The 25,616-nt window shown below is 42.3% G+C and overlaps 1 protein-coding gene and 1 non-coding gene across 3 annotated transcripts; both read left to right on the top strand.

Annotated features, from left to right (window-relative positions):
• The first annotated feature begins 255 nt into the window (after positions 1-255).
• LY96 (lymphocyte antigen 96) lies at positions 256-24,654 on the top strand. 2 transcript variants are annotated; one of them, XM_047783729.1, is made up of 6 exons: positions 256-542; positions 9,845-9,934; positions 11,278-11,406; positions 22,287-22,318; positions 22,436-22,459; positions 24,524-24,654. In XM_047783729.1, exons 1-6 carry the CDS (start codon positions 431-433, stop codon positions 24,620-24,622), a joined length of 486 nt encoding a protein of 161 aa, XP_047639685.1. In that variant the 5' UTR covers positions 256-430; the 3' UTR covers positions 24,623-24,654. The 2 variants fall into 2 exon arrangements, with proteins under 2 accessions (XP_047639685.1, XP_047639684.1); XM_047783728.1 differs by lacking the exons at positions 22,287-22,318; positions 22,436-22,459 and having other exon boundaries at positions 258-542.
• On the top strand, positions 21,270-21,377 carry LOC125130187 (U6 spliceosomal RNA). The gene has a single exon (XR_007135683.1). It is a non-coding gene; the product is annotated as a U6 spliceosomal RNA (small nuclear RNA).
• Positions 24,655-25,616: the final 962 nt, after the last annotated feature.

Raw genomic sequence — 25,616 nt, 5'->3', positions numbered from 1 at the left:
TTGTAAATAGGTTCACTTGTATCATTTTAAAAATGAGATTCCACATATAACTGATATCTTATGATTTCTCTAGGTCCATCCAAGCTGCTGCAGGGCATGCTGGTTTTTTAAGCTTCTAAAAAAGACCCACAAACTGGTTTTGTTAGTAGTGACTGGGAAGTACCTGGTTTTGTTTTTAAAGCGCTGTGCTCGCCTTTGTATCACGTGTTTGAAGAGTACATTACAAATCATTTTCCTCTCCTCTTGCAGGAAGTGCTCAAATATTCAACACACACATGCACACACACTCAAAAGAGGAACAGTCGGGTAGCGACTCAGAAATCATGTGACTGATGACTAAGTTAAATCTTTTCTGCTTATTAAAAGGGAAGAGTCTGATGATTAGTTACTGATTCTCCTTACATTTTTAACATTTTGGAGATATCGAAGCATGTTTCCATTTATGCTGTTTTCCACCTTGTTTTCTTCCATATTTACTGAACCTAGGGAGAAAATGTGGATCTGCAATTCCTCTGATGCAAGTCTTTGGTACAACTACTGTGGTAAGTAAAAGGGCAAAGCAGGGACGAAGAACTGTTTTCAGGGTACGTTTTCACAAAAACCTTCTGCTGTTGCCGGGCGGGACACAGGAAATGACTGCCTGTTCCAGCTGCTGGCAGCAAAAACGATGTCTAGTTACTGCCCTGGGTGGATTTTCTTGATCCTTTACAGACCTCACGAGTCTGAACTTCGTTGTACTTGACCTCCAAGTGCGTCTGTTTCAAATTCTTTGCAGTTTTGGTAGAACTGCCTGCTTCGGACTCATTTTGCCTCAGCTGTAAGGCTGACTGGTTCTTCTTGAGAAGGTAGAAGGGTCCTAGCTGCTTCCCAGAATTGATTATTGCTCCGGGCTGTGTTTTTTTGTTTGTTTGTTTTTTGTTTTTTTTTCCCAGCACAATGTTGGGCATGTAACAGGGGCTCTGTAAGTGTTTCAGCCTGTGGTTTTTGAAGACTCTTGGAATTGCCTCCCTGATTAGATGTAAGCCTGATTCTGTCATTTAGATCCTTAACCACTGAGCGAGGCCAGGGATCAAACCTGTGTCCTAGTGGATACTAGTCAGATTCATTTCTGCTGAGCCAAGACAGGAACTCCTGAAAGTGATTTCTGAACCTTTTTTACGTGGATTGTTTTGAAGCAGATTTTTCTCTCTTTGTGGCACAGAGCCACAGAGAAATACTAATACTGATTATTTAAAAAAAAAAAAAATCGGAGTTCCCATTGTGGCGCAGTGATTGACGAATCCGACTAGGAACCATGAGGTTGCGGGTTCAATCCCTGCCCTTGCTCAGTGGGTTAACGATCCGGTGTTGCCGTGAGCTGTGGTGTAGTTCGCAGATGCGGCTCGGATACTGCGCTGCTGTGGCTCTGGCTTAGGCTGGCGGCTACAGCTCCGATTGGACCCCTAGCCTGGGAATCTCCATATGCCGCAGGAGCGGCCCAAGAAATGGCAAAAAGACAAAAAAAAAATCAAGACTTCCCTTTGGTGCAATGAGTTTAGGATCCTGGTTTGTCACTGCAGTGGCTTGAGTGACTGCTGTGACATGAGTTTGATCCCTGGCCTGGGAACTTCCACATGCCTTGCATGCAGCCAAAAAAAAAAAAAAGACAAAGAAAAATCAGCCACATTCTAATGCTATTAACTGGTTGGATCACTATTATTTTGTCTTGTTTTGTGTTGCCCTCTTTCTCTACAAATATCTGCTTGGGGGTTGCCTGTTTGGTTTGGTGCTCTCCATGGATTGGTTGGTCTTTTTTATCCACTAGTGATATCAAGAAGGTTTAATGGAATCCTTTGGAAAATACTAGTTCTTTGAGACTCTCTGGGGAACAAGGATTTATGGTCTAATCGTCTGGGGGAGATTTACAAATGTACTTTGTGTTCTGAGAAGTTCTGTAATAAAGAAACCCATTTCATCTCCCAATTTTCAGATTTATTTATTTATTTACTTATTTATTTTTGTCTTTTTAGGTCCGCACCCGTGACATATGGAGGTTCCCGGGCTAGGGGTCGAATTAGAGCTGTTGCCACTGTCCTACGCACAGCTGCATCTGCAACCTACCACAGCTCATGGCACTTAACCCACTCTTCGAGGCCAGGGATCGAACCTGGGTCCTCATGGATGCGAGTCAAATTTGTTTCCCCTGAGCCATGAAGGGAGCTCCTGTTTTATTTCATTTTATTTTTTGAGTGTGTGTTTACAGTCCTGCAAACCGTGACAAATGTTAATATGAAGTTACTTCTGGGAAAGTAGGGTAACTGCCAGATGTGAAACAAGACTTAGGTGTATGGCCAGACTCGTGCTGGTGGCTTTTTCCTGTATGTGGTTGTGCTGAATTCCCTCTCAGCTTACCCCTGAGGATTCTCCATCCCCAATGTCAGGTTCCTTTCCCCGTTTCCAGGCTCTGGTGCCCTTGGCCCTCTTCTCTCCTGCCCTTGGTCTTTTTCCCCACACACCTTCCCTGTGCTGTGTCTCCTCTGGCTTTAACTTATATAACACTCCCTATTATTATTTAGCTTTTAATCTTCTAGTAACAGTAATCCAATTTGTCTTTTGATATGATCATTGAGGAGGGATCTTACTTGTTTCTCTGAAATGCTGAGAAATTCTGTGGTCCTTTCCAGCTGCTCCATGGATGTAGGGACCATGGGGAGCAAGTAGGGTGCAGGGCTACAGTGAGACTCTGTTTGCTGCCATCCACCCCCCCACCCCCACCCCCCACCAAGGCATCTCTTCCCTGCCTTCAAGAATCCATCCTGGGGGTTTTCTTTGTGGCTCAGCAGTTATGAACCCAGCTAGTATCCATGAGGATGTGGTTTGATCCCTGGCCTTGCTCAGTGGGTTAAGGATCCAGCGGCCGTGAGCTGTGGTGTAGTTCAAAGTCATGGCTTGGATCTGGCATTGCTGTGGCTCTAGCTGTGACTGGCAGGTGCAGCTCCAATTTGACCCCTAGCCTGGTCATCTATGTCGTGGATGTGTCCCTAAACAACAAAATAAAGTAAAATAAAATCCATCCTGGCTGAGATGGAAACACACCATGTGGGGAAGCATTGACTCCTCTCCATATTACTGTCAGGATGTTGGTGCTCCAGTCCTTTCTGTGAGGATGATTTCCATTTGGACAGGCTACCGGGCACATACAGTACAGTCATGTGCTAGGGCTGCCATAACAAAACACTACAGACTAGGCGACTTAAACAATAGGAATTTATTTCTCATCGTTCTGGAGGCTGGAGGTCCAAGATCAAGGGTCAGCTGGTTTGGTTTCCTGGGAACTTCCATATGCTGCATCTGTGGCCCTAAAAAAAAAAGCTAGGATGGCTAAGGAAGCCCTCTCTGAGAAGGTGACATTTAGCAAGGACCAGAAGAGTTGAGGGAGTGAGCCTCGCCGACAGCCAAGGGAAGAGGTGGAGGAAAGAGCAAATACGATGGCCTTGAGGTGGGAACATGGCTGGTGATGGAGAGATGGCAAGGAGGCCAATATGGCTGCCATGGAGTGAGTGCAGGGGACGTGGTAGAAGACGACATCATAGAAGGAAGTGGGGAGGGGATGGGGTTCAGGAGGACCTATCTTTTACTGTGAGCAAAGCTCGTCCTGCTGTGTAGCACTGGGAACTATGTCTAGTCACTTATGATGGAGTGTGATAATGTGAGAAAAAAGAATGTGCACACATATGTGTAACTGGGTCACCTTGCCACACAGTAGAACATTGACAGAACACTGTAAACCAGCTATAATGGAAAAAATAAAAATCATTATTTAAAAAAAAAAAAAAAAGGAGTTCCTGTCATGGTGCAGTGGAAATGAATCTGATTAGGAACCATGAAGTTGCGGGTTTGATCCCTGGCCTCGCTCAGTGGGTTAAGGATCCGGCGTTGCTGTGAGCTGTGGTGTAGGTCGCAGGTGCAGCTTTTTGCATATGGAGGTGCCGTGGGTGTGGCCCTAAAAGAACAAAAAGAAAAAAAAAAAGCTCTGTCTGGCTCCCTTGTTGATGATAATCTGTAAGGCGGTGGCAAAGGTGGAAGTGGGCAACATTTTGGGAGGCTGTTGTAACAATCCAGGTGATCGAGAGAATGGTGACCTGGACCGGGGTGGGTGGCAGTGAGGTGGTGAGAGGGGTCAGACTCTGGAAGTGTTCTGAAAATGAGTCGACAGCACTTGTTGATTGATTGGATGGGTGGTTGCAGCGTGGTCTTCCTGGCTAAGTGTGTTTGTCTTGGCATCTGGAGTGTCCCCCCAGCGCCAAGTAGACCAGCCTCTTTACCAGCCTTTAGAGTCTTACTCTTCTCTGAAATATTCTTGTCCATCTTCCTGTTTTATGCAAACCTTTTGCCGTCCATTCAAAGACCTACCTGCCCTCCGGAACCTAGTCAAGTCAGTTGAATTTAATTCAGTTTAATAAGTCTTTCATGGGCTTTAGGTTTAGTTATGCTGAGAAATACTGAGAATGCAATCATTACATGAGATAGAGTGGAATCCTCAAGGAACATCTGGCTTTTGTCTCATGCATGTGTAGTAGGAAGGACAATGATATAACACCAGGATTCAGTTGTTTATTCTACAAACTCAGCATGGCCACTGGGAAGTCTAATGGCCATTTGAAGCCAGAGCTCTTGCCTTGGACTCCTTTCCAAATCTATTTCTTCCTAAATCTTCTCCATCTTATCATTCATCTAATTCCTTAGCCCCAAAACTAGGGGTATCCTTAATTATCTCTTTCTCTGATCGCCCACAATCACCTTATGGATGATTCTGCTTTCATTATTCCCAGAATATATTCTAAAGCCAACTACTTCTCACTGTCCTCTGCTTACTGCTCATGTCACCCTCATCTGGTCTCTGGCCTCTGCAGCATACTCTTAAATTGTCCTTGTTCCACTTCACTTCTTGCCCCCATACAATCTGTTCTCGCCATAGAGACCAGAGAAATTTGTTTTGTTTTGTTTGCTTTTTAGGGCCGAACCGACAACATATGCAAATTCTCAGGCTAGGGGTCGAATCAGAGCTGCAGCTGCCAGGCTACACCGCAGCTGCAGTCAACGCCAAATCCAAGGCACGTCTGCAACCTATGCTGAAGCTCACGGGCAACGCTGGATCCTTAACCTACTGAGCGAGGCCAAGAATCTAACCTGCATCCTCATAGATACTAGTTGGGTTTGTTATCGCTGAGCCACAACAGATATTCCTGAGAAATCTTTTTTTTTGTCTTTTTTCCTTTTCTAGGGCCGCTCCCATGGCATATGGAGGTTCCCAGGCCAGGGGTCTGATTGGAGCTATAGCTGCTGGCCTACACCCCAGCCACAGCAACGCAGGATCCAAGCCACATCTGCGACCTACATCACAGCTCTAGGCAACGCCAGATCCTTAACCCACTGAGTGAGGCCAGGGATCGAACCCACGCCCTCATGGATGTTAATCGGGTTCGTTAACCACTGAACCACGACAGGAACTCCCAGTCAAGCTATGTCTACCCACTGCCACACCCCACTCCTCCATCCCCACTGTACACTCCCTCGTCTCTCATGACCTGGTTTGATTTCTTTACCTGGGTGTACATTTACCAAGAGCAGGGCCCTTGACTGCCCTGTTCAGTGTTTCTCTAGTGCCTAGAGCAACATTTGGCACATATTTGGTGCTAAGTAGGAGTGAATAAACACACATTTGTTATCTACAGTGTACTGTGTGCCAGAGACGTGAAAAATGAATGAGACCTGCTTCCTGCCCTCAAGGCTTGTGCTGTTTGTGTGAAGCCTGACATGTAAGCAAAGCATCACAGTGCACATTTTGAATGAACACTGAAGGGTGATCAAGAACTATGAATGGGAGTTCCCGTCGTGGCTCAGTGGTTAACAAATCCAACTAGGAGCCATGAGGTTGCGGGTTCAGTCCCTGGCCTTGCTCAGTGGGTTAACGATCCGGCGTTGCCATGAGCTGTGGTGCAGGTTGCAGACGCAGCTTGGATCCCGCGTTGCTGTGGCTCTGGCGTAGGCCGGTGGCTACAGCTCCCATTCGACCCCTAGCCTGGGAACCTCCATATGCTGTGGGAGCGGCCCAAAGAAATAGCAAAAAGACAAAAAAAAAAAAGAACTATGAATGATGGTGAATTTATGGTTGTGGGGGTGGGGAGGCATGGAAGAATCAAAGAAGATTTAACAGAATTGTTGATCTCTCGGTACAGTTTGAAGGCAGAAAAGGAGTTTCTAGACTGAGGAGGACAAGGGCATTCTTGTCAGATGGAACTGCCTATTTACGAAATGGAAATTCTGTCGAAGAGACAAAACAAAGAGCTGAGGTGGTTCAACTCCAGCCAGGGCTTCCTCTGTTAACCACCAAGAGCACTAAAGGCCAGCACTTAGAGTAGCACTGGTTTCATTTCCAGTGCCAACTGCGGTTATCTGCAATGCTGGGTTAAGAAGGATTCTGAGAGGAGTTCCTATCATGGTTCAGTGGTTAACGAACCTGACTAGGAACCATGAGGTTGCGGGTTCGGTCCCTGGCCTTGCTCAGTGGGTTAAGGATCTGGCGTTGCCGTGAGCTCTCGTGTAGGTCGCAGACGCGGCTTGGATCCCTTGTTGCTGTGGCTCTGGCATAGGCCAGTGGCTATAGCTCCGATCAGACCCCTAGCCTGGGAACCTCCACGTGCCTCAGGTGTGGACCCCGCCTCAAAAAGACAAAAAAACAAAAACGAAGAAGGATTCTGAGAGAGTTCCCACTGTGGCTCAGCAGGTTAGGAACCCAACAGAGTCTCCATGAGGATGTGGGTTTTGATCCCTGGTCTCACTCAGTAAATTAAGCATCTGACATTGCTGCAGTCTGTGATGTGGGTGCCACATGTGGCTCAGTTCTGGCATTGCCGTGGTTGTGGTGTAGGCCGGCAGCTGCAGCTCCAATTGGACCCCTAGCCCAGGAACTTCTATATGCCACAGGTGAGGTTGTAAAAAGAAAAAAAAATTCAGTTTCCTAATATTTTATGAGGATTTTTGCATCTAAATTCATCAGGGATGTTGGCCTATAGTTTTCTTTTCTTGTAGTGTCTTTGTCTGGCTTTAGTATCAGGGTAATACTAGCCTAATAAGATGTTTGGAAGTGTGTTCTCCTCTTCATTTTTTTGGAAGGGTTTGAGAAGGATTTGTGTTAATTCTTATTTAAGTCTTTGGTAGAATTCATCTGTGAAGCTATGTGGTCCTGGACTTTTCTTCGGGAATTGTTTTTTTTTTGTTGTTTTTTTGTCTTTTTAGGGCTACACCCATGGCATATGGAAATTCCCAGGCTAGGGGTCTAATTGGAGATGTAACTGCTGGCCTACACCACAGCCACGGCAAGGCCAGATCTAAGCTGTGTCTGCTACCAACACCGCAGTTCACAGCAATGCCGGATCCTTAACCCACCGAGTGAGGCCAGGGATTGAACCTACTTTCTCATAGATACTAGTCAGATTTGTTACTTCTGAGCCATAACTCCCTTCTTTGGGAAAATTTTGATTACTGATTCTATCCCCTTACTAATTATAGGACTGTTTAGACCATTTCTTTAATCCTTTGGAGATCCCGTTGGAAAATTTGAGGCTTTGCATGCCTGGATCAATCTCTTCCCTTTTAAATGAAGTTGAGGTGTAGGGTCTCTCTTCCAAATTAAGCCAAGCCAGGAGCAGTGTCTCTAGTGAGAGGGTGTTCTGAATCTCCTTACTGACTCAGTGAGTCAGGTTTTACATTCTCTTGGATGCAGGAAACTTTTGGTTGGATTCCATTGGGCCTCCTATTCTGCCACTTGGCTGATTTCACTCCTCTGGGGAGGGGGATTTTCTTTCTTGGCCACACCCCACTGCATGCGGAAGTTCCCAGGTGAGGGATCGAACCTTCACCACAGCAGTGATCCAAGCCACAGCAGTGAAAATGCTGAGTCCTTAACCACTAGACCAACAGGGAACTCCTGGGAGGGAGATATTTTTTTTCAATTTTTACTTTTTTTACAAAATAAAATACATATATTTAAACACAATTACATTCACATAGATTATTATATCATGGATCTTAAGAAACAGATTAAGTGGCTCCCTCTGGAGAAGTGGAATAGAAAATATGCTGAGACAAATAGGAAATTTATTCTATACTTAATCCCATTTTGTATGGCTTTCATCCTTACTATTTAGTATTATCTATTACATTTCAATTTTTCTTTAAAAATTAGCATTATATTAAAATTGTGTATATTATGCAACTAAAATTTATAAAGAAGAAAGCCTTATATACCATTAAATATTTTATATAGCATAATAAAAAGAATAACTTAACTGGTAAGAATAACAAAAATAATACACCCTCTGAAAATAAGTAAAATATAAAATGCATAAATTTGTTAAAAAACAGTGTAACTATATAAATATGTCCTCACAATTTGTTACATCTTATTGATTCTTCAATATAGGCATTACACCATTCTAGGTGATGTGATAAACAAGACATTATAGACTTTACATTGTACCATGGAGAGAAATGGTTATTAATAATACAATTGTAGAACTGTATTATTTAATCATACTGTTGCATTATTTAATTATAATTATCACAAATTCTTTGATGGAGAGGAAATCAGAATCAGTTCTAAGAAGACTTCAGCATTCCAAGAATGATGTCAAATGACCCCCTTCATGGTGGATTATGCACTTATTTAATATGAGGTATATTTCTTCTTCAGAGATTCCTTGTTTGTGTATCCAATTGTAGATTTTTGGTTTGCAGTCATTCTGAAATTTCGATATGAGTCTATATGTATATGAGATTGTTTTAAGCTGTTGTTCTCAATTGCAAGTTCATCTCCAGTGTCCTCCATTTGTACCCACTCTTCTCATGATTTCTGATTTTGATGGTATAATTGTGCATGGATGATTTCGTATCTTTACTGTATATATACCTTTACTGGTGAGCCTTGTCATTTGTGGATTTTTTGTTTCCTTTTCTGCCTAGAGAAGTTCCTTTAGTATTTGTTGTAAGGCTGGTTTAGTGTTGCTGAATTCTCTCAACTTTTGCTTATTTGTGAAGGTTTTGCTTTCTCCTTCAAATCTGAATGAGAGCCTGCTGGGTAGAGTAATCTTGGTTGGAGGTTTTTTCCTTTCATCACGTTAAGTTTATCATGCTACTCCCTTCTCGCCTGTAGAGTTTCTACTGAAAAATCTGCCAATAACCTTATTGGGGTTCCCTTGTATGTTACTTGTTTCTTTTCCCTAGCTGCTTTCAAGATTTTCTCTTTGTCTTTAATTTTGATTAGTTTGATTAATATGTATCTCAGTGTATTCCTCCTTGGGTTTATTTTGTATAGTATTCATTGTGCTTGCTGGATTTGAGTGAGTGGTTCCTTTCCCATGTTAGGGAAGTTTTCGGCTATTATCTCTTGGAATATTTTTTCTGTCCCATTCTCTCTCTCTGCTCCTTCTAGCACCCCTATAATACAGATGTTGTTGCATTTCATGTTGTTCCAGAGTTCTCTGAGACTCTCTTCATTTGTTTTCAATCTTCTTTCTCTTTTCTGTTCTGCATCCATAATTTCCACTAATCTGTCCTCCACCTCACTTATTTGTTCTTCTGCCTCCTGTATTCTGCTGTTAGCTGCTTCAAGTGAATTTTTTATTTCAGTTATTGTATTTTGCATCTCTGGGAGGGAGGTATTTTTAACTACCCTCAATTTTTCTCGTTATAAAATTTTAGTGCCAAAGGTAGGTTTTTTGGGGAAGGGCTAATGTTAAGAATACTCTTACTTATTGTAAATGATTTATAATAATTTTATTGACATTTTCTTTATTCCCTTTAGATGACCTGAAATTCCCTATTTCAGTAAAGGTCGAGCCCTGTGTAACAATTAAGGGAACCAAGGGGAAATTGCATCTTTACTACATTGCACGTAAGTCCAAAGTTTTGTTTTTGTAGATCAATTAAAAGGGTTACAGAAATCTCCATGATAAATGATGGTGTTCTAAATGTATGCATATTCGTTTTCTGCTGCTATGTAACTTCACAATCTTTTTTTGCTGCTTATAATTTTTCAATTTAAATTTTATCAAAGTATAATTGATTTACAAGTTTGTGATAATTTCTGCTATACCACAAAGTGATTCAGTTATACATGGACACATGTCCATTCTCTTTCAGATTCTTCTTTTTCTTTCTTTCTTTCTTTAGTGGTACACTGATACCAAAGGAAGGACAGGATTTTGAGGAAGGAGTAGCAGTTTTGTTAAGTATAGCCAAGTTCAAGGGAAACATGGAAAAACATTTTTTTTTTCTTTTTATTATGGCTACAGAGAATCTTAGTGATCATATTAGGAAAACAGTTTCTGTAAATTAGTAGTTACAATAATTGTTTTCATTATAAAAAAGATCATGTGTCTTTTCCAGCTGGGCCAACAGAATTACTTAAAAGAGTTGAGCAAAATGCATTTCTTCCTGGAATTTTCCATGTTCACTGATAATAGGGAGATCATGAGGAAATAATAAATAGTTCATTTACTTTATTTTTAGTTGAAGGGTTCAATGTCATTCTCTAAGGCATCTTTCATCAAAACTACTAAAAAGTGGGCATGAGTTGGTTATCATCACTTCCTTTCCCTTCCCTTTCTTTTGAATTTCCTAGTGGAACTGACACTACACTTCACATCTTCACTTGATAGTTTTCACAAAAATACAGGTTCCTGTATTTTAGGCGTAGCACCCATAATTCTCACTGTGGAACCTGCTATTTATTTTATTTTTTTTATTTTACTTTACTTTACTTTATTTTATTTTTGTGTTTTCTAGGGCCGCACCTATAGCATATGGAGGTTCCCAGGCTAGAGGTCTAATTGGAGCTGTAGCCACAGGCCTTCGCCAGAGCTACAGCAATGCAGGATCCAAGCCACGTCTGCAACCTACACCACAGCTGAAGGCAACACCGGATCCTTAACCCACTGAGCAAGGCCAGGGATCGAACCCTCATGATTGCTCGTCGGAATCGTTAACCACTGAGCCACAATGGGAACTCCGGAACCTGCTATTTGATTGCAATCAACCAGTAAGCCCTCTCAGAACTTCAGTTTTCTCATCTGCAAAACAAGAATAACAATATCCACAATTAAAGGTAGTTGTGATGATTAAATGAAATAACGTAGGAAAAGCACAGGGCATATTTTAAGTATACACTAAATGTTACTGGTTATTTACAAAAGAATATCTTGTTTGTAGAGCTAATAAAATTTTTTTCTTTTAAAGGAAGAGACATACAAAAATTATACCTCAACCTCCATATATCTATTAAGTCCATGACTTTACCAGTGCGCAAAGAAGTTATTTGCCGAGAATATGGTGGTGATTATTCTTTTTGCGGAGCTCTGAAGGGAGGTAAGCCTTCAAGTCAAATTACTCTCAGAATCAAGTGTAATACCTTATGAGAATGCTCTGAAAATTAAATACATTGAAAATGTGAAGTTCCTTTTCTGATATAATTCTTTATTCCCATCCAAAGTTTTTCTTTTAGCAGCTTAAACATTTTTTGCTTATGTTACTGGGTTATTAGTAAGATGACATTTGGGTAAGTTTGAAGGGATATTAGCATTTTACCTTGTTCAGATTAATAGCATATGTTTATCCTTGGTTATGGTTCCCTCTTTATAAACATTGAATTTATTATTTTTCATAAAAACTCAGTAGATTTTCTTTGCAGCTACATTGATTCCTTCAATTCTTTTCTCTCCTTTTTTTCCACCCTGGAATTATTCACAGCCTCATAAAATTTCAAAGTTTAGGGACTTAAAGGTCATTTATTGCAAACCTATGAATTTTTCCTTAATAATTTTAAGCTAACATTTTAAATAGTTAGAAAATTCTATGTATCATATTGTCACATTACCAAAAATTGGGAAATATAAAATGAAAAAGTCACAGAATCATACTTCTAAGGATATTTTGGAGTATTTTCGTCTCATTTTAAAACTTGTACATATTGTTTAGTAGTTGTAAGTATACTATACTATTCATGGTATATAATATAGTATACTTACATATACATATACTGTAGTCTACATAGTATATAATGACTATAGTTGTAAGTATACTATAGAATTACTTTCTTTTTAAAAATTAATTAATTTAATTCCTTGACCAATAATCCATGTGATTTGAAAATCAGAGTATAGACGTTCCATAATGAAATGTCGTCCCTAGTGGGGTGCTCTGGTTTCATTCTCTTATTGGACAGTTTCCTTCTGATGTATTTACTATTGTAAGTAGTATTATACACATTTTATCATATTTTAGATTTGAAGAGTCCTATATTTGGAAGAAGGAGTGCATATAACTCCCAGGGAGATTTCTGAGCTTAAATGGTTTGAATATTTGTGGTTTTGTTTACATAAAGCCAAATTGCTTTTCTAAAGGATTGTATCAATTTATACATTGTACCACCAGCAGTGCATATGTATAGTAGTTTAATCTCTGTCTTGTTAACACTGGGCATTTTCATTTAAAAAAAAAGGACTAAAAAAAGACTTTGTAAGGGAGTTTCCTCATATGGCAGCAAGTCAAGGCTCCAGCATTGTCATTGCAGTGGCTGAGGTCACTGCTGTGGTGCAGGTTCCATCCCTGGCCCAAGGACTTCCACATGCAGGGAGCATGGCCAAAAAAAACCCAAAAAGACTTTACTGGGTAAAAAACTTATGCCTAATTTTTTTCGGCCACTTTCGTGGCATATAGAAGCTCCTGGGCCAAAGATTGAACCCATGCTACTGCAGCAACCTAGGCCACTGCAGTGACAATATTGGATCCTTAACTGCTATGCCACAAGGGAATTCCCCTAATTTATTTATTTATTTTTTTATTTTAGGGCCACACCCACAGCATATGGAAGTTCCCAGGCAAGGGGTTGAATCAGAGCTACAGCTGCCAGCCTACGCCACAGCCACAGCAACACGGGATCCGAGCCATGTCTGTGATCTACACTACAGCTCATGGCAACACTGAATCCCTGACCCATTGAGCGAGGCCAGGGATCGGGGATCAAACCCACATGCTCATGGATACTAATCGGATTTGTTTCCACTGCACCACAATGGGAACTCCTCCCTAATTGTTTTTTGATTAACATTTTTTATTACTATTGAAGTTGAATGTTTTCCCATATAATTATTTACCATTAATCAGTGCCCTCTCTTGTTTTAAAAAAGATTTCAGGTAGTTTATATGCATTAATTAATTTAAGCAACTTAACAGAAATAGATGAGACAAAATTTGAAAATAAGGGTCAAGAATTAATGGAATGAGAGTAATATGAAAATTCATAACAGAAAGGCTTATACTTTGACAGGTGCATCAATTTGATTATACATTTTCTAGCAGTCATTAAAAAATAGTTTCTAAAGTAAATCAGTGTGCTTGCTCTGCAAAGGCAACTTCAAGATGTGTCTCCCAGCCTACCATCTTTCATCTCAAACTTGCCTGCCATCCCCTACTAGTCATGGAGCTGGCATTGCCTTAGAGTCTACGCTCAGAGTCATAAGACCTGAATCCGTGTCCCAGTTTTTCCACTGACCAGCGGTGTGACTTTGGCGTGTTATTTAACCTTCATCAACCTCATTTTCCTCTTCTGTGAAATGGGAACAGTGAAACCTGCTTCACATGGTCTTCAGGATTAAATTAGAGAATGTGTGTGAAAAAGCTTGGTACTTAGCATAAGAATTTGTGAGTTATGGTGAATAGACATTAAATATTCATGTGGCTATTAGGCCCCTTCTTTTGTTCCTGACTTGACAGTGCTGTCATTTTTTATAATCAAGGAAACAAATACCTGCCATGGTTCAGTAATGAGCCCTTGGTTATTTGGAGCTCTGGTTACAGAGTAGTCACCTGTCTCCTAAGAACTCCTCCTCCGCTGTATCCTGTTTTCTTTCTCTTTGAAAGAAATCCTCTTGGCAGATTGCTCTTGTTTAAAAAGTGTCCATTTCTCTCATACAACTGTTTTAACAATTATTTCACTTACTTTCTGTGGTATTATGTTGAGATTTATATGAATTTTCCAAGTTTTAGTTTCTCGAGTTGTATCAGACTCAAACCAGCCTGCCTGTTTCTTCCCACCCTCCTTCTCGCCCTTCCTTCCGTAAACATCTGTGGAACTTAATTTGAACAAATCATGATTTAACTTGTGGTGATCCCAAGCTGAATGATAGGGTCTCCCTCTCCAGAAGGTTCTGGGAGAGATAGTCGTGGGAAGAAATGTTACAGTGAAATGTCACAAATGCAAATAGATTATATGTTCTTAGTTTTCATTGCATAGTTATCAACTTACTGGGACAGGAGAACTCTGATAAGGCTTCAGAGAGCATTTTATTAGAGTCTTGAATCTTAGAACATAAGAGAACAAGGGGAAAAGGACCCTCGCTGGAGAATAAACAGCATAGGCAAACATACCTAGCCATGAAAGAGTATGGTTTATTTGGAGAACAGTTTTTTTTTTTTTTTTTTTGTTGCTGGAGCAGAATGTGCTTGTGAGGAATTGCTAGAGATGAGCCTACAGAAGGGAGCAGGAGCCAACATGTAAGTCATGCATAAAACATTGGCCTGCATCTTGTCATTCGTGGGTAGGGATGACCCACTGAGATGTCCGTTTCTGCAGATAACTAGTGTCCCTACGGACGGAGGTGGGGGTTGGCTGAGGCAAGAAACTTGGATAGAAAGGAGGCTGAGTGAGAGGCCATGAGGGCTGAACAAAGATGATGGCCCTGGGAGTAAAGAGGAGATGGAAGCGAATGTCTTGGGAGACAGAACTGGCTGGACATGCTGACTGATTCGATGTGTCAGGCAGATATTAGATAAATCAGGAACTTCTCCGGGGCCGTTGACTGGATGGATGGAAGTGCCGTTATCTGAAATGAGGTGTGCCAAAAGAAGTAGATTTTTATTTTATTTTTTGTCTTTCTAGGGGCAGAATCGTGGCATATGGACGTTTCCAGGTTAGGGGTCCAGTTGGAGCTTTAGCTGCTGGCCTATGCCAGAGCCATAGCAACATGGGATCTGAGCCTTGTCTGCAACCTACACCACAGCTCATGGCAACTCAGGATCCTTAACCCACTGAGCGAGGTCAGGGATCAATCCTGAGTCCTCATGGATACTAGTTGGGTTCATTACCACTGAGCCACGATGGGAACTCCCCAGGGCAATTTTGGAACATTCCAATAAACATGTCCATCAGGGCCCAGAGGTCAGGACATTCTGATTTAAGAAGCTTTGAAACTGTCGATGGACCCCTGAAAATTTGGGAATCAAATGAGTAAGGAACATACTCATTTAAAATAATTTTCCTGTTTATTGTTATACAGGTCATACATTTTTAGGAGATGATATTTAGAAAATATGGAAAAGTAAAGGTAAAATTTAAATTACCCATTCAACAAAAATTGACAAAATGAAAAAAAAAAGTTTAAAAATTTTTTAAAAATTAAAAAAATTGCCCATAATTGTACTACTTCTTACATACACACACCCCTTCTTTTCTTTCAAAAACACACTTATGAATAATAAATGGATATTTCCAAAATGTTTTAAACTTATTAAGTCTGTTAGTTCTGTTTTCAGGTTTGTTCTAGGGTTGCTGTGACAAAGTACCACCAACTGGGTGGCTTAGGACAACAGAAATTGGAATTACCATCATGGCTCAGTGGGTTAAGAACACAACTAGCATCCATGAGGACGCAGGGTCGATCCCTGGCCTCACTCATTGGGTTAAGGATCTGGCATTGCTGTGACCTGCCAGAGTAGTTTGCAGACACAGCTCGGATCTGACTTGCTATGGCTGTGGTGTAGGCTGGCAGCTAAAGCTCCGATGCAACCCGTAGCCTGGGAACTGCCATATGCCATGAGTATAGCCCCAAAAAGCAAAACAAACAAACAAAAGAAAAACAACAACAGAAATTTGTTGTCTAACAGTTCTGGAAGCTGGAAGTCCAAGATCCAGCTGTGCCCTCTCTGAAGGCTCCAGGTCTCTCCTGTAGCCTCTGGGGGCCCCAGGAGACTGTTGCATAGATGGCCACTTCTTCCTGAGCCTTCTCATGTCCCACTTCCCCTTTTATAAGGACACAGTTATATGCAATTAGGGCCCACTTTAATCACCTCATCTGCAAAGATCCCATTTCCAAATAAGGCCATGTTCACAGGTACTGGGGGTTAGGACCTGACTATCTTTTTGGGACATTATGTAACCGGTAGCACCCCCTGAGACTTGGTTTCTGCATCCTGTGTAGTTGCCAGGAGAACTGGACTGGACCACTGGGAGCTGCATGGATACCTTTTGGGAAGAGCAGAGAAGGGCTTAAGCAGAGGTTCTGTCTTCCTTTCCTGACTCTGCCTTGTGTCTCTCTTGGCTTCTTCAAGAGGCTTCAGGTGAACTTCCTATAAGGGGAGAATGGGAGATATTAGCAAAACATGAGCTTTCCAAGAAAGTCAAAACAGGGAGTTCCTGTTGTGGCTCAGCGGTAACGAACCCAACTAGTATCCATGAAGATACGGGTTCAATCCCTGGCCTTGCTCAGTGGGTTAAGGATCTGGTGTTGCTGTGAGCTGTGGTGTAGGTTGCAGACGCATCTTGGATCTCATGTGGCTGTGGCTGTGGCATAGGCTGGAGGCCCTAAAAAGACCAAAGAGAGAGAGAGAGAGAGAGAGAGAGAGAGAGAGAGAGAGAGAGAGAGAGAAAAGAGAGTCAAAACAGTTGAAAAAGAGGGCTATCCCGCAGAAAAGCTGAGAGCTGTTTCTTCTCACCTGACCTGGGAAACATTGGGACAGCTTCCCCAAATAGAAATCTAGGTGTTACTCTTGATTTCTTCTTCAAACCCAAGTCCCATCCATCTCCCTCCCTCCCTCCTAAAAGTTGACAGCTTTGGCTTCACAAGCAGGGCCCCATACTCAGAAGGGCTTCACATTTGGGGGTGCATATTCTGGGATCACAGCCTTGAGATTCTTAGTTATTTTATCTTTGAGTGTGTGTTTTGTACACAGAGTGTGATGGGATAGTAGGACATGTGCCCGCCTCCCCTGGACGGGTTCTTAGCTTCCTACTGCTCACTCTCCTGCTGGCATCTTGGGTCCTGGGGGGCATTCTCCCCTCTAGTCCCATCCAGTGAAACCTGCTGCCCTCTGTCCCTGGTGGACATCTGCAGCAGGGAGGGTCAGGGTCAGGCCTGGGCATCCTGCAGTGTCAGGGGTGGGGTATGCAGTGACCAGCCCACCTGGGCTGGCAGCAGCATGGTACTGTTCAGTGTGTGACTAGGTGGGGGCAAGATGGCCTCCCACACAACAGGTAGCTTGTGGAGGTATTGCATGGAGGTTGCAAAACCTTTGAGGGTCACTCGTGGGTCTGCAGTCCTGTGGGAAAGAAAGATGCCAGATTTGACTTCTCTGACCCCCTCTGGGGCATCTGATAGCATGTGAGAGGGGGACCCTGTCAGGCCCAAACTTTGCACAGGTGTCCCTTGCCATTGTGGAGCAGCCCCTTGGTACCTGTGAACTTCCAGGCTCACCTTGTGCCCTATGGCAGGGAACATTCCCTCAGGTTGTTCCACACTTGGGGGGACCTACTCTTCCTCCTTCCTAGTCTGGCTGTGTCAGTTTCCTCCAACCAGCTTCAGGTACCTTCTGGGGACGAGCCACAAAATATAAACTGTGAAACTTCAGTGATTCTACCTCAGAGTTAAATGCCCTGACATTTTTGTTTAAAACTGGCATTGTACCATGGAAAAAAGAATGGTGAAATTCATGCTAATAATTAAAATTTATGTTTTATTTTGAATATGTTAAATATCAAATAAAAAGCATGGCAGTGACTGTAGTTAGTGCTGCTGTGTGGTATATTTGAAAGTTGCTAAGAGAATAGATCCTAAAAGTTCTTTTTTTTTTTTTTTGTCTTTTTAGGGCTACACCAGCAGAATATGGAGGTTCCCAGGCTAGGGGGTCAAATTGGAGCTCTAGCTGCTGGCCTACACCACAGCTCACGGCAACGCTGGATCCTTAACTCACTGAGCAAGGCCAGGGATTGAACCCGTGTCCTCATGGGTACTAGTCAGATTTGTTTCCACTGAGCCACCATGGGAGCTCCTATATGTCAATTTATATCTCAATAAAATTGAAAGAAAGAACGTTTTAAAAATATAGCAAGTCCAGAGAGAGAGGTGGGGTGGGAGGAGAGACTATGAGAGAGAGAAAGGAAAAAACTTTATATCTTAGTTCTCTACTGGATATTTCCCCTACTTTTTGAATCAGTGGTCCCCCATTTTCATTTTGTGCTTGGCCTTACAAATTACAGTTCTTAGAGCCAAGGTGTGCAGGCACCAGGTGGTACCAGGAGCTGGAAATTCAGAAGCAACCAAAGCGAGGGCCCTATTCTCATGGAGCTTGTAGAGGAGTTGAGGAAATAAGAGAGTTAAGTCTTGAAATAAGAGGAAGGTGAAATGAAATAAGATTCAGCTTATGATGAGTGCTCTCAGGGAAAGCAGCAGGATAATGAGACTAGAGCATGACAGGGGAGGGTCCCTGAGATGCAGATCCCGAGAAGCCTTTCCTTCCTCTTTTCTCCACTTCTATCACTGCCTCCCGGGCTCTAACTGGTCTCCTTGACTTTCAGTGCCCCCCTTAAACCCAGCTACAGTACAGTCATGTGACTCATCTCTCTAAACAAAACCCAACCATTTTACATCCTTGGATATCTTCCTATCACCTCCATCCTCTTACATGTGGAACCTAAGCCAATTCACATTTACTTCTTTGAACTTACTTTTTTTTTGTCTTTTTGCCTTTTCTTGGGCTGCTCCCATGGCATATGGAGGTTCCCAGGCTAGGGGTCCAATTAGAGCTGTAGCCGCCAGCCTAAGCCAGAGCCACAGCAAGACAGATCCGAGCCACATCTGCAACCTACAGCACAGCTCATGGCAACGCCGGATCCTTAGCCCACTGATCAAGGCCAGGGATTGAACCCGCAACCTCATGGTTCCCAGTCGGATTCGTTAACCACTGAGCCACGACAGGAACTCCCAAACTTACTTCTTAGCGCTCCTTTTGCTCTAAGAACATTGAGTCCCTTGCAGGCATGCACAGAAGGCACATTGATGTTCTTTCTGCCTTTGCTCCTCTTTTTCCAGCCGCCTAGAATGTCCCCCCCACCCCTGTCTCCGGCCCTTGCCACCTGCCCTCCTTCCCATCCTTTATGATAGTTCCCACGGTCAAAATAAAAATGGCATTAATGCCAATGACACTATTAATCACATTATCTTTATTACTCACAAGATGCCAATGGAGGGAGGTCTGGAAAGGAATAACATTTAATGTTATAATAAATAGTGTTTTAATAACGGCTAACGAGTGCTCTGTTCCAAGGCGTTGTTCTGAGCACTTACATGAATTAACTTACATAGCCCTTGTGGACAAAGTAGGTCACCTGCCATACCAGTAAACAGAGGGATGTTGTGACCATCAAGCCATCAGCCACTGCATCCCCTGTCCCTACCCCTCCCTGCCTGAGAGGATTCAGGGTGGAGAAAACAGAATACTGGCCCAGGATAATTAAGGTGTATATCAAAGAAATGATTTCACTGAATCCAAACTCTTGCATCTTCCTATACAGAGAAAAGTGCCAATTTCATTACCTTGAGATGTCTGTTTTTTTTTTAATGAACAGCCGTCTTTGGATGTTCCAACTACCTGGTGTTTTTTGCAAAAAACTCCTGTATATCCTGGGCCTTCCTTTCCCTCTTTTCTATTTTTTTTTTAGGGCCGCACCTGCAGCATATGGAGGTTCCCAGGCTAGGGGTTGAATCGGAGCTCTAGCTGCCAGCCTATGCCAGAGCCACGGCAACACCAGATCTGAGCTGCACCTGCGACCTACACCACAGCTCATGGCAACGCTGGATCCTTAACCCACTGAGCGAGGCCAGGGATCGAACCTGTAACCTCATGGTTCCTGGTCGGATTCGTTTCCGCTGCGCCACAATGGGAACTCCATTGTCCTTATCTTTACTGTATCTTTTCATTGCACATTTTATTTGGAATTTTTGTTTTGTTTTGTTTTTTGCATGTCTATATGCCCAGGGAAAGGATGTTCTACCAAACCTTGTCTCCCCAGTCTCTGGTACATTTAGTAAGCTTTCAGGAAATATTTGTTGAACTGTTAAGTTTGAATTGGATTAGCTTTGAATGAAAGTGAACCTGACAGAACACATCTTAGGTTTTAGTAAAGTGTAGGTTCTTCTTGGTGCAGAAAGAATTCAACAAGAGGCAGAGTGACAGGTAAGGAAGGAGTTCATTAGGTAGGATGCTTGGGAGAAATACAAGCAGGTGGGTGGGGAGTGCTGTGCCCCGAGAACTTAGTGGGTTACAGTTTTTTTTATTAAAGGAAAAGTGGGGAGGAGGAGAAGACCCCCTTCTTCCTTATCCCTCATCAGCTCCTCCTTCATGTCAGGCAGGGAGTTTTCTTGTCCCTACATGGTCAACCTGGGACCGTCATTGCACAATGGAAATGAGCAAAAGGGCGGTAACATATAGCTAAAATATGGTACATCATCTCAGATTTTAGTATAATGTCACCTTTTCTTATATTTTTTGCCTTTGGTATGTCCTAGGGAATCATTAACTTATTAACCTCGCTAGGCATGATATGGGTCTTATTCCACCATTGTTTTATGGCTCAGAACATGTCTTACGCTTCTGTTGCTTGGTTTTGTTGCTAAGCAAGCCTGCTTTCTTTCTTTCTTTCTCTTTTTTTTTTTTGCTTTTTAGGGCCAAACCTGAGGCATATGGAAGTCCCTAGGCTAAGAGTTGAATCGGAGCTACAGCTACTTGCCTACACCACAGCCACAGCAACTCAGAATCTGAACCTCATCTGCGACCCTACACCACAGCTCATGGCGATGCTGGATCCCCGACCCACTGAGCAAGGCCAGGGGTCAAACCCACATCCTCATGGATACACTAGTTGGGTTCGTAGCCTGGTGAGCCACAATGGAAACTCCAAGCAAGTCTGCTCTCTTGAGTGAGCCTCAGCTCACAGGGGTCTCCCATTTTCTTTTCTACTTACAGTCCTCTAGTGGGATTAACTCTTTAATCACCTACTTTGGCCCTTTACTCTGTCCCTATCAAAAGATCCTGAGATCATGAGCATATGATCACTTTACTAAGGTCAAGAATGATCATGTCAGTGTATTGGCACTCCTAATAAGAATGTACCCAGCAGGGTACTCGCTTCGGCAGCACATATACTAAAATTGGAACGATACAGAGAAGATTAGCATGGCCCCTGCGCAAGGATGACACAGCAAATTCGTGAAGCGTTCCATATTTTTAATAGATTTACAAGGAGATCCTACTGAATAGCATTGAGAACTTTGTCTAGATGCTCATGTTGCAACAGAAGAAAGGGTGGGGGAAAAAATGTAATTTGTAATGCATACATGTAAGGATAACCTGACCCCCTTGCTGTACAGTGGGAAAATAAAAAAAAATTATTAAAAAAAAAAGAAAAAGAAAAAAAGAATGTACCCAGCAGGAAATAAGGAAATGCATATTTGTGAGAAAAGAAGGTATGCATGCAGACACAGTCTATTCATTTGCTAGGATCATCTTTAGCCAGTCTGGAGAACAATAACCATTCTAGTTTGGCATTTGACTATTTATATACCTTTAAAAATGATTTTGGTCTCTATTGCTTTTACTAGAGATGGAAAACATTTATGTCTTTGTATCCCTGACCCTATAAGTTCATGCCTTTGTTGTTTCTGACTGGATCAGTGGAGTGTGGTTTTGTTCTGCACTTGACTCTGTGCTCCACCGCTTCGGCAGGGCCAGGCCCACGGCCAGTGCCTTTCAACAGTGACTATCTCCCTAGGCCTCTCAGTGGGGGGATTGGAAGGAGTTTTGCTATCTTGGCTGCCTCCTCAATCTCTCCTCTACCTTTTGCACTAGCTTGTTCATCATTCATTCATTACTGAATTCAGGGGGCCTTGCAAGTTTGTATCCATGAAAGGATGAGATGTAACCTTGTGCTGAGAAGGGCTGGCTGAAGAAGCCACAGGAGAATGGTGACCAGGGTATAAGATTCATTATTTCTCTTCAATTTTGCTTGGGATTGCTTCTGCTGGCAGTAAAATTATAAAGGGTTCATTCCATGCTACCAAAAGTAAAAGAAAAAAGAAAGAAAAAATTCCCCTAACTGTTGGCCAATAATTTTTTTGTACTTTGTATTTTTGTTGCAGAGACTGTGAATACACTTTTTTTTTTTTTTTTTGTCTTTTGTTGTTGTTGTTGTTGTTGCTATTTCTTGGGCCGCTCCCGCGGCATATGAAGGTTCCCAGGCTAGGGGTTGAATCGGAGCTGTAGCCACCGGCCTACGCCAGAGCCACAGCAACGCGGGATCCGAGCCGCGTCTGCAACCTACACCACAGCTCACGGCAACGCCGGATTGTTAACCCACTTAGCAAGGGCAGGGACCGAACCTGCAACCTCATGGTTCCTAGTCGGATTCGTTAACCACTGCGCCACGACGGGAACTCCCTCATTTTGTACTTTCTTAACCTTTGGCAGTAACAGATGTGCTAAGAATTTGAAACAAGCAATTCACAACTTCTAAAAATATTGATTCAAGATTAAGATATTTAAGTTTTTTTCGATTCTTTTGGCTTTGGATATTTTGCTATTTTTCCTTTCTGTAAAATACGGAAAAATAGAAAACTTGCACAAAAGAAAGCCCCCTTTTTTTTTACCTCTTAGGGCCACACCTGCAGCATATGCAAGTTCCCAGGCTACTGTCAAATCCGAACTACAGCTGTCAGCCTAAGCCACAACCACAGCAACATAGGATCCAAACCGTGTCTGTGACCTACACCGCAGCCACAGCAGTGCTAGATCCAAGCCACAATCTTTGAGCTACACCGCAGCTCATGGCAACGCCGATCCTTAACCCACTGATCGAGGTCAGGGATCAAACCCCCATCCTCATGGATACTAGTTGGGTTCTTAATCTGCTGAGCCACAATGGGAACTCCAAGAAAACCCTTTTTTATTTTTTTCTTCCAACATACATTAATGCAAAATTGGAGTTCTCTTGTGGGAACTTTCATATGTGGTGGGCATGGCCAAAAAAAAAAGTAATGCAAATGCTCAGTTGGTTAAATGTTGAATGATCTTTGGGTGAAAGACATTATATAACACTGTGTTTAACTAAGTAACTGCCACCATGAATGATAATGATATAATTTTAGATATGTGTAATTCTAGATATCTAGCAATGAAATTTTACACATTTCACTTTTGGGGACTATTTTAAAATAAACATTAATAATGCATATTCTTTATTTTGTCATAGATTATATCTAGTATTTGAAAAATCTATGAGTTCCCACTGTGGTGTAGGGGAAGCAAATCCGACTAGTATCCATGAGGATGCGGGTTCTATCCCTGGCCTCGCTCAGTGGGTGGGGGATCCGGCATTGCCACGAGCTGTGGTGTAGACTGCAGATGCAGCTTGGATCCCATGTCACTGTGGCTGTGGTGTAGGCCAGCAACTGTAGCTTCAGTTCGACTCCTAGCCTGGGAACCTCCATATGTTGCAGGTGTGGCCCTAAAATAAAAGAAAGAAAGAAAGAAAGAAAGAAAGAAAGAAAGAAAGAAAGAAAGAAAGAAAGAAAGAAAAGAAAGAAAGAAAGAAAGAAAAGAAAGAAAGAAGAAAAGAAAGAGAAATAAAGAAAGAAAGAAAAAAAGAAGAAAGAAAGCACAGAAAGAAAGAAAGAAGAAAGAAATAAAGAAAGAAAGAAAGAAAGAAAGAAAGAAAGAAAGAAAGAAAGAAAGAAAGAAAGAAAGAAAGAAAGAAAGGAAAGAAAGAAAGAAAGAAAGAAAATCTCATAAGCTAGTTTCAAAAAATTGAAAAATCCTCTCATGGGTGTTCCTGCTATGACACAGTGGGTTAAGGACCTAGTGCTGCTGAAGCTGTGGTGTAGGTCACAGCTGTGGCTGGGATTCAGTCCCTGGCCTGGGAGCTCCCATATGCTGCAGGTGTGGCCAAAAAAGAAAAAAACATCCTCTCATAATTGGGACCTAAATAAGTTTCATGCTCGCTGAATTTTAGAGCATACAACATTTCATCTCATTAGAAAACTGAGAAAATGATAATTCAATTTTTTTTAATTTAAAAATTTTTTTATGGCAGCACCCCAGCATATGGAGGTTCCTGGGCTAGGGACTGAATCCAAGTTTATGCCATAGCTGCGGCAATGGTGGATCCTTTAACCCACTGCACTGGCCTGAGAGTCGAACCTGCACCTCCGAAGTGACCCAAACCCATGCAGTCGGATTCTTAGCCCACTGCACCACGGTGGGAACTCCATAGCCAATTCAGTTTAAATGGCTTACTCCTAGTAGGACAAAATTCTTATAAAAGACTTAGAAAAGGAAAGCATCTAACATTTTGTATTGTATTTCTTATTACTTGTTTCAGGGACAATACCATTGTGTTGTAGAAGCCATCTCTGGGAATAGTGAAGAAATGCTGTTTTGCCTGAACTTCACCATCATACATTACTCCAGTTTAAATTAGAATAAATCAAGTATATGTTTTTATTTTTCAAAGGTTTTATTCTTTTTTTTACATATGATTTTTATTTTTTTTCCATTATAGCTGGTTTACAGTGTTCTGTCAATGTTCTACTGTACAGCATGGTGACCCAGATACACATACATGTATACATTCTTTTTTCTCACATTATCATGTTCCATCATAAGTGACCAGACATTATTCCCAGCGCTGCACAGCTCAAAGTTTTTATTCTTCATTTTTTTTTTTTTTTTGCACATAGAAAATATCACAGACCAGTTGCCTAGACAACAAATTTATCTTTCACAGGTCTGGAGGCTAGAAATCCAAGATCAGAGTGTCAGCAGATTTGATTCCTTGAGGCCTCTCTCCTTGGTGTGTAGATGGCCACCTTCTCCCACTGTCTTCATGCCATCCTCCCTCTGTGCACGTGTCCTAACCTCCTCATCTAAGGACACCAGTCATGTTGGTTTAGGGCTCACCTGGGTGGCATTATTTGACCTTAATTACCTCTTTAAAGACCCTGTCTCAGAGTTCCCATTGTGGCTCAGTGGAAACGAATCTGACTGGCACCCATGAGGACTCAGGTTCGATCCCTGGCCTCGCTCAGTGGGTTAAGGATCTGGCGTTGTCCTGAACTGTGGTGTAGGTCGCAGATGCAACTTGGATCCCACATTGCTGTGGCTGTGGTGTAGGCCGGCAGCCATAGCTCCGATTTGACCCCCAGCCTGGGAACCTCCATATGCCTCAGGTGTGAACCTAAAAAGACAACAACAACAAAAAGAACCTGTCTCCAAATCCAGTCACATTTGGAGGTACTCAGGGTTAGTGTTTCCATCTGTGAATTTTGACAGTACATACTGCAGCCCATAACACACAGGGAATACAATCTCTTCACTTGGTCGACATCACTCTCCAGGCCCTGCCTCTGGGGCAGGCTGCCGGCATTGCTCCCCTGGATGACTTCACAGCCTCCTGACTCATCTTCCTGCACCTG

This window comes from Phacochoerus africanus, chromosome 6 (genome assembly GCF_016906955.1).
Source record: "Phacochoerus africanus isolate WHEZ1 chromosome 6, ROS_Pafr_v1, whole genome shotgun sequence".
In the NCBI taxonomy this organism is placed as follows: domain Eukaryota; kingdom Metazoa; phylum Chordata; class Mammalia; order Artiodactyla; family Suidae; genus Phacochoerus; species Phacochoerus africanus.
Note: the sequence above shows the minus strand (reverse complement) of the source record. Positions and strands in the feature narration are given on the sequence as shown.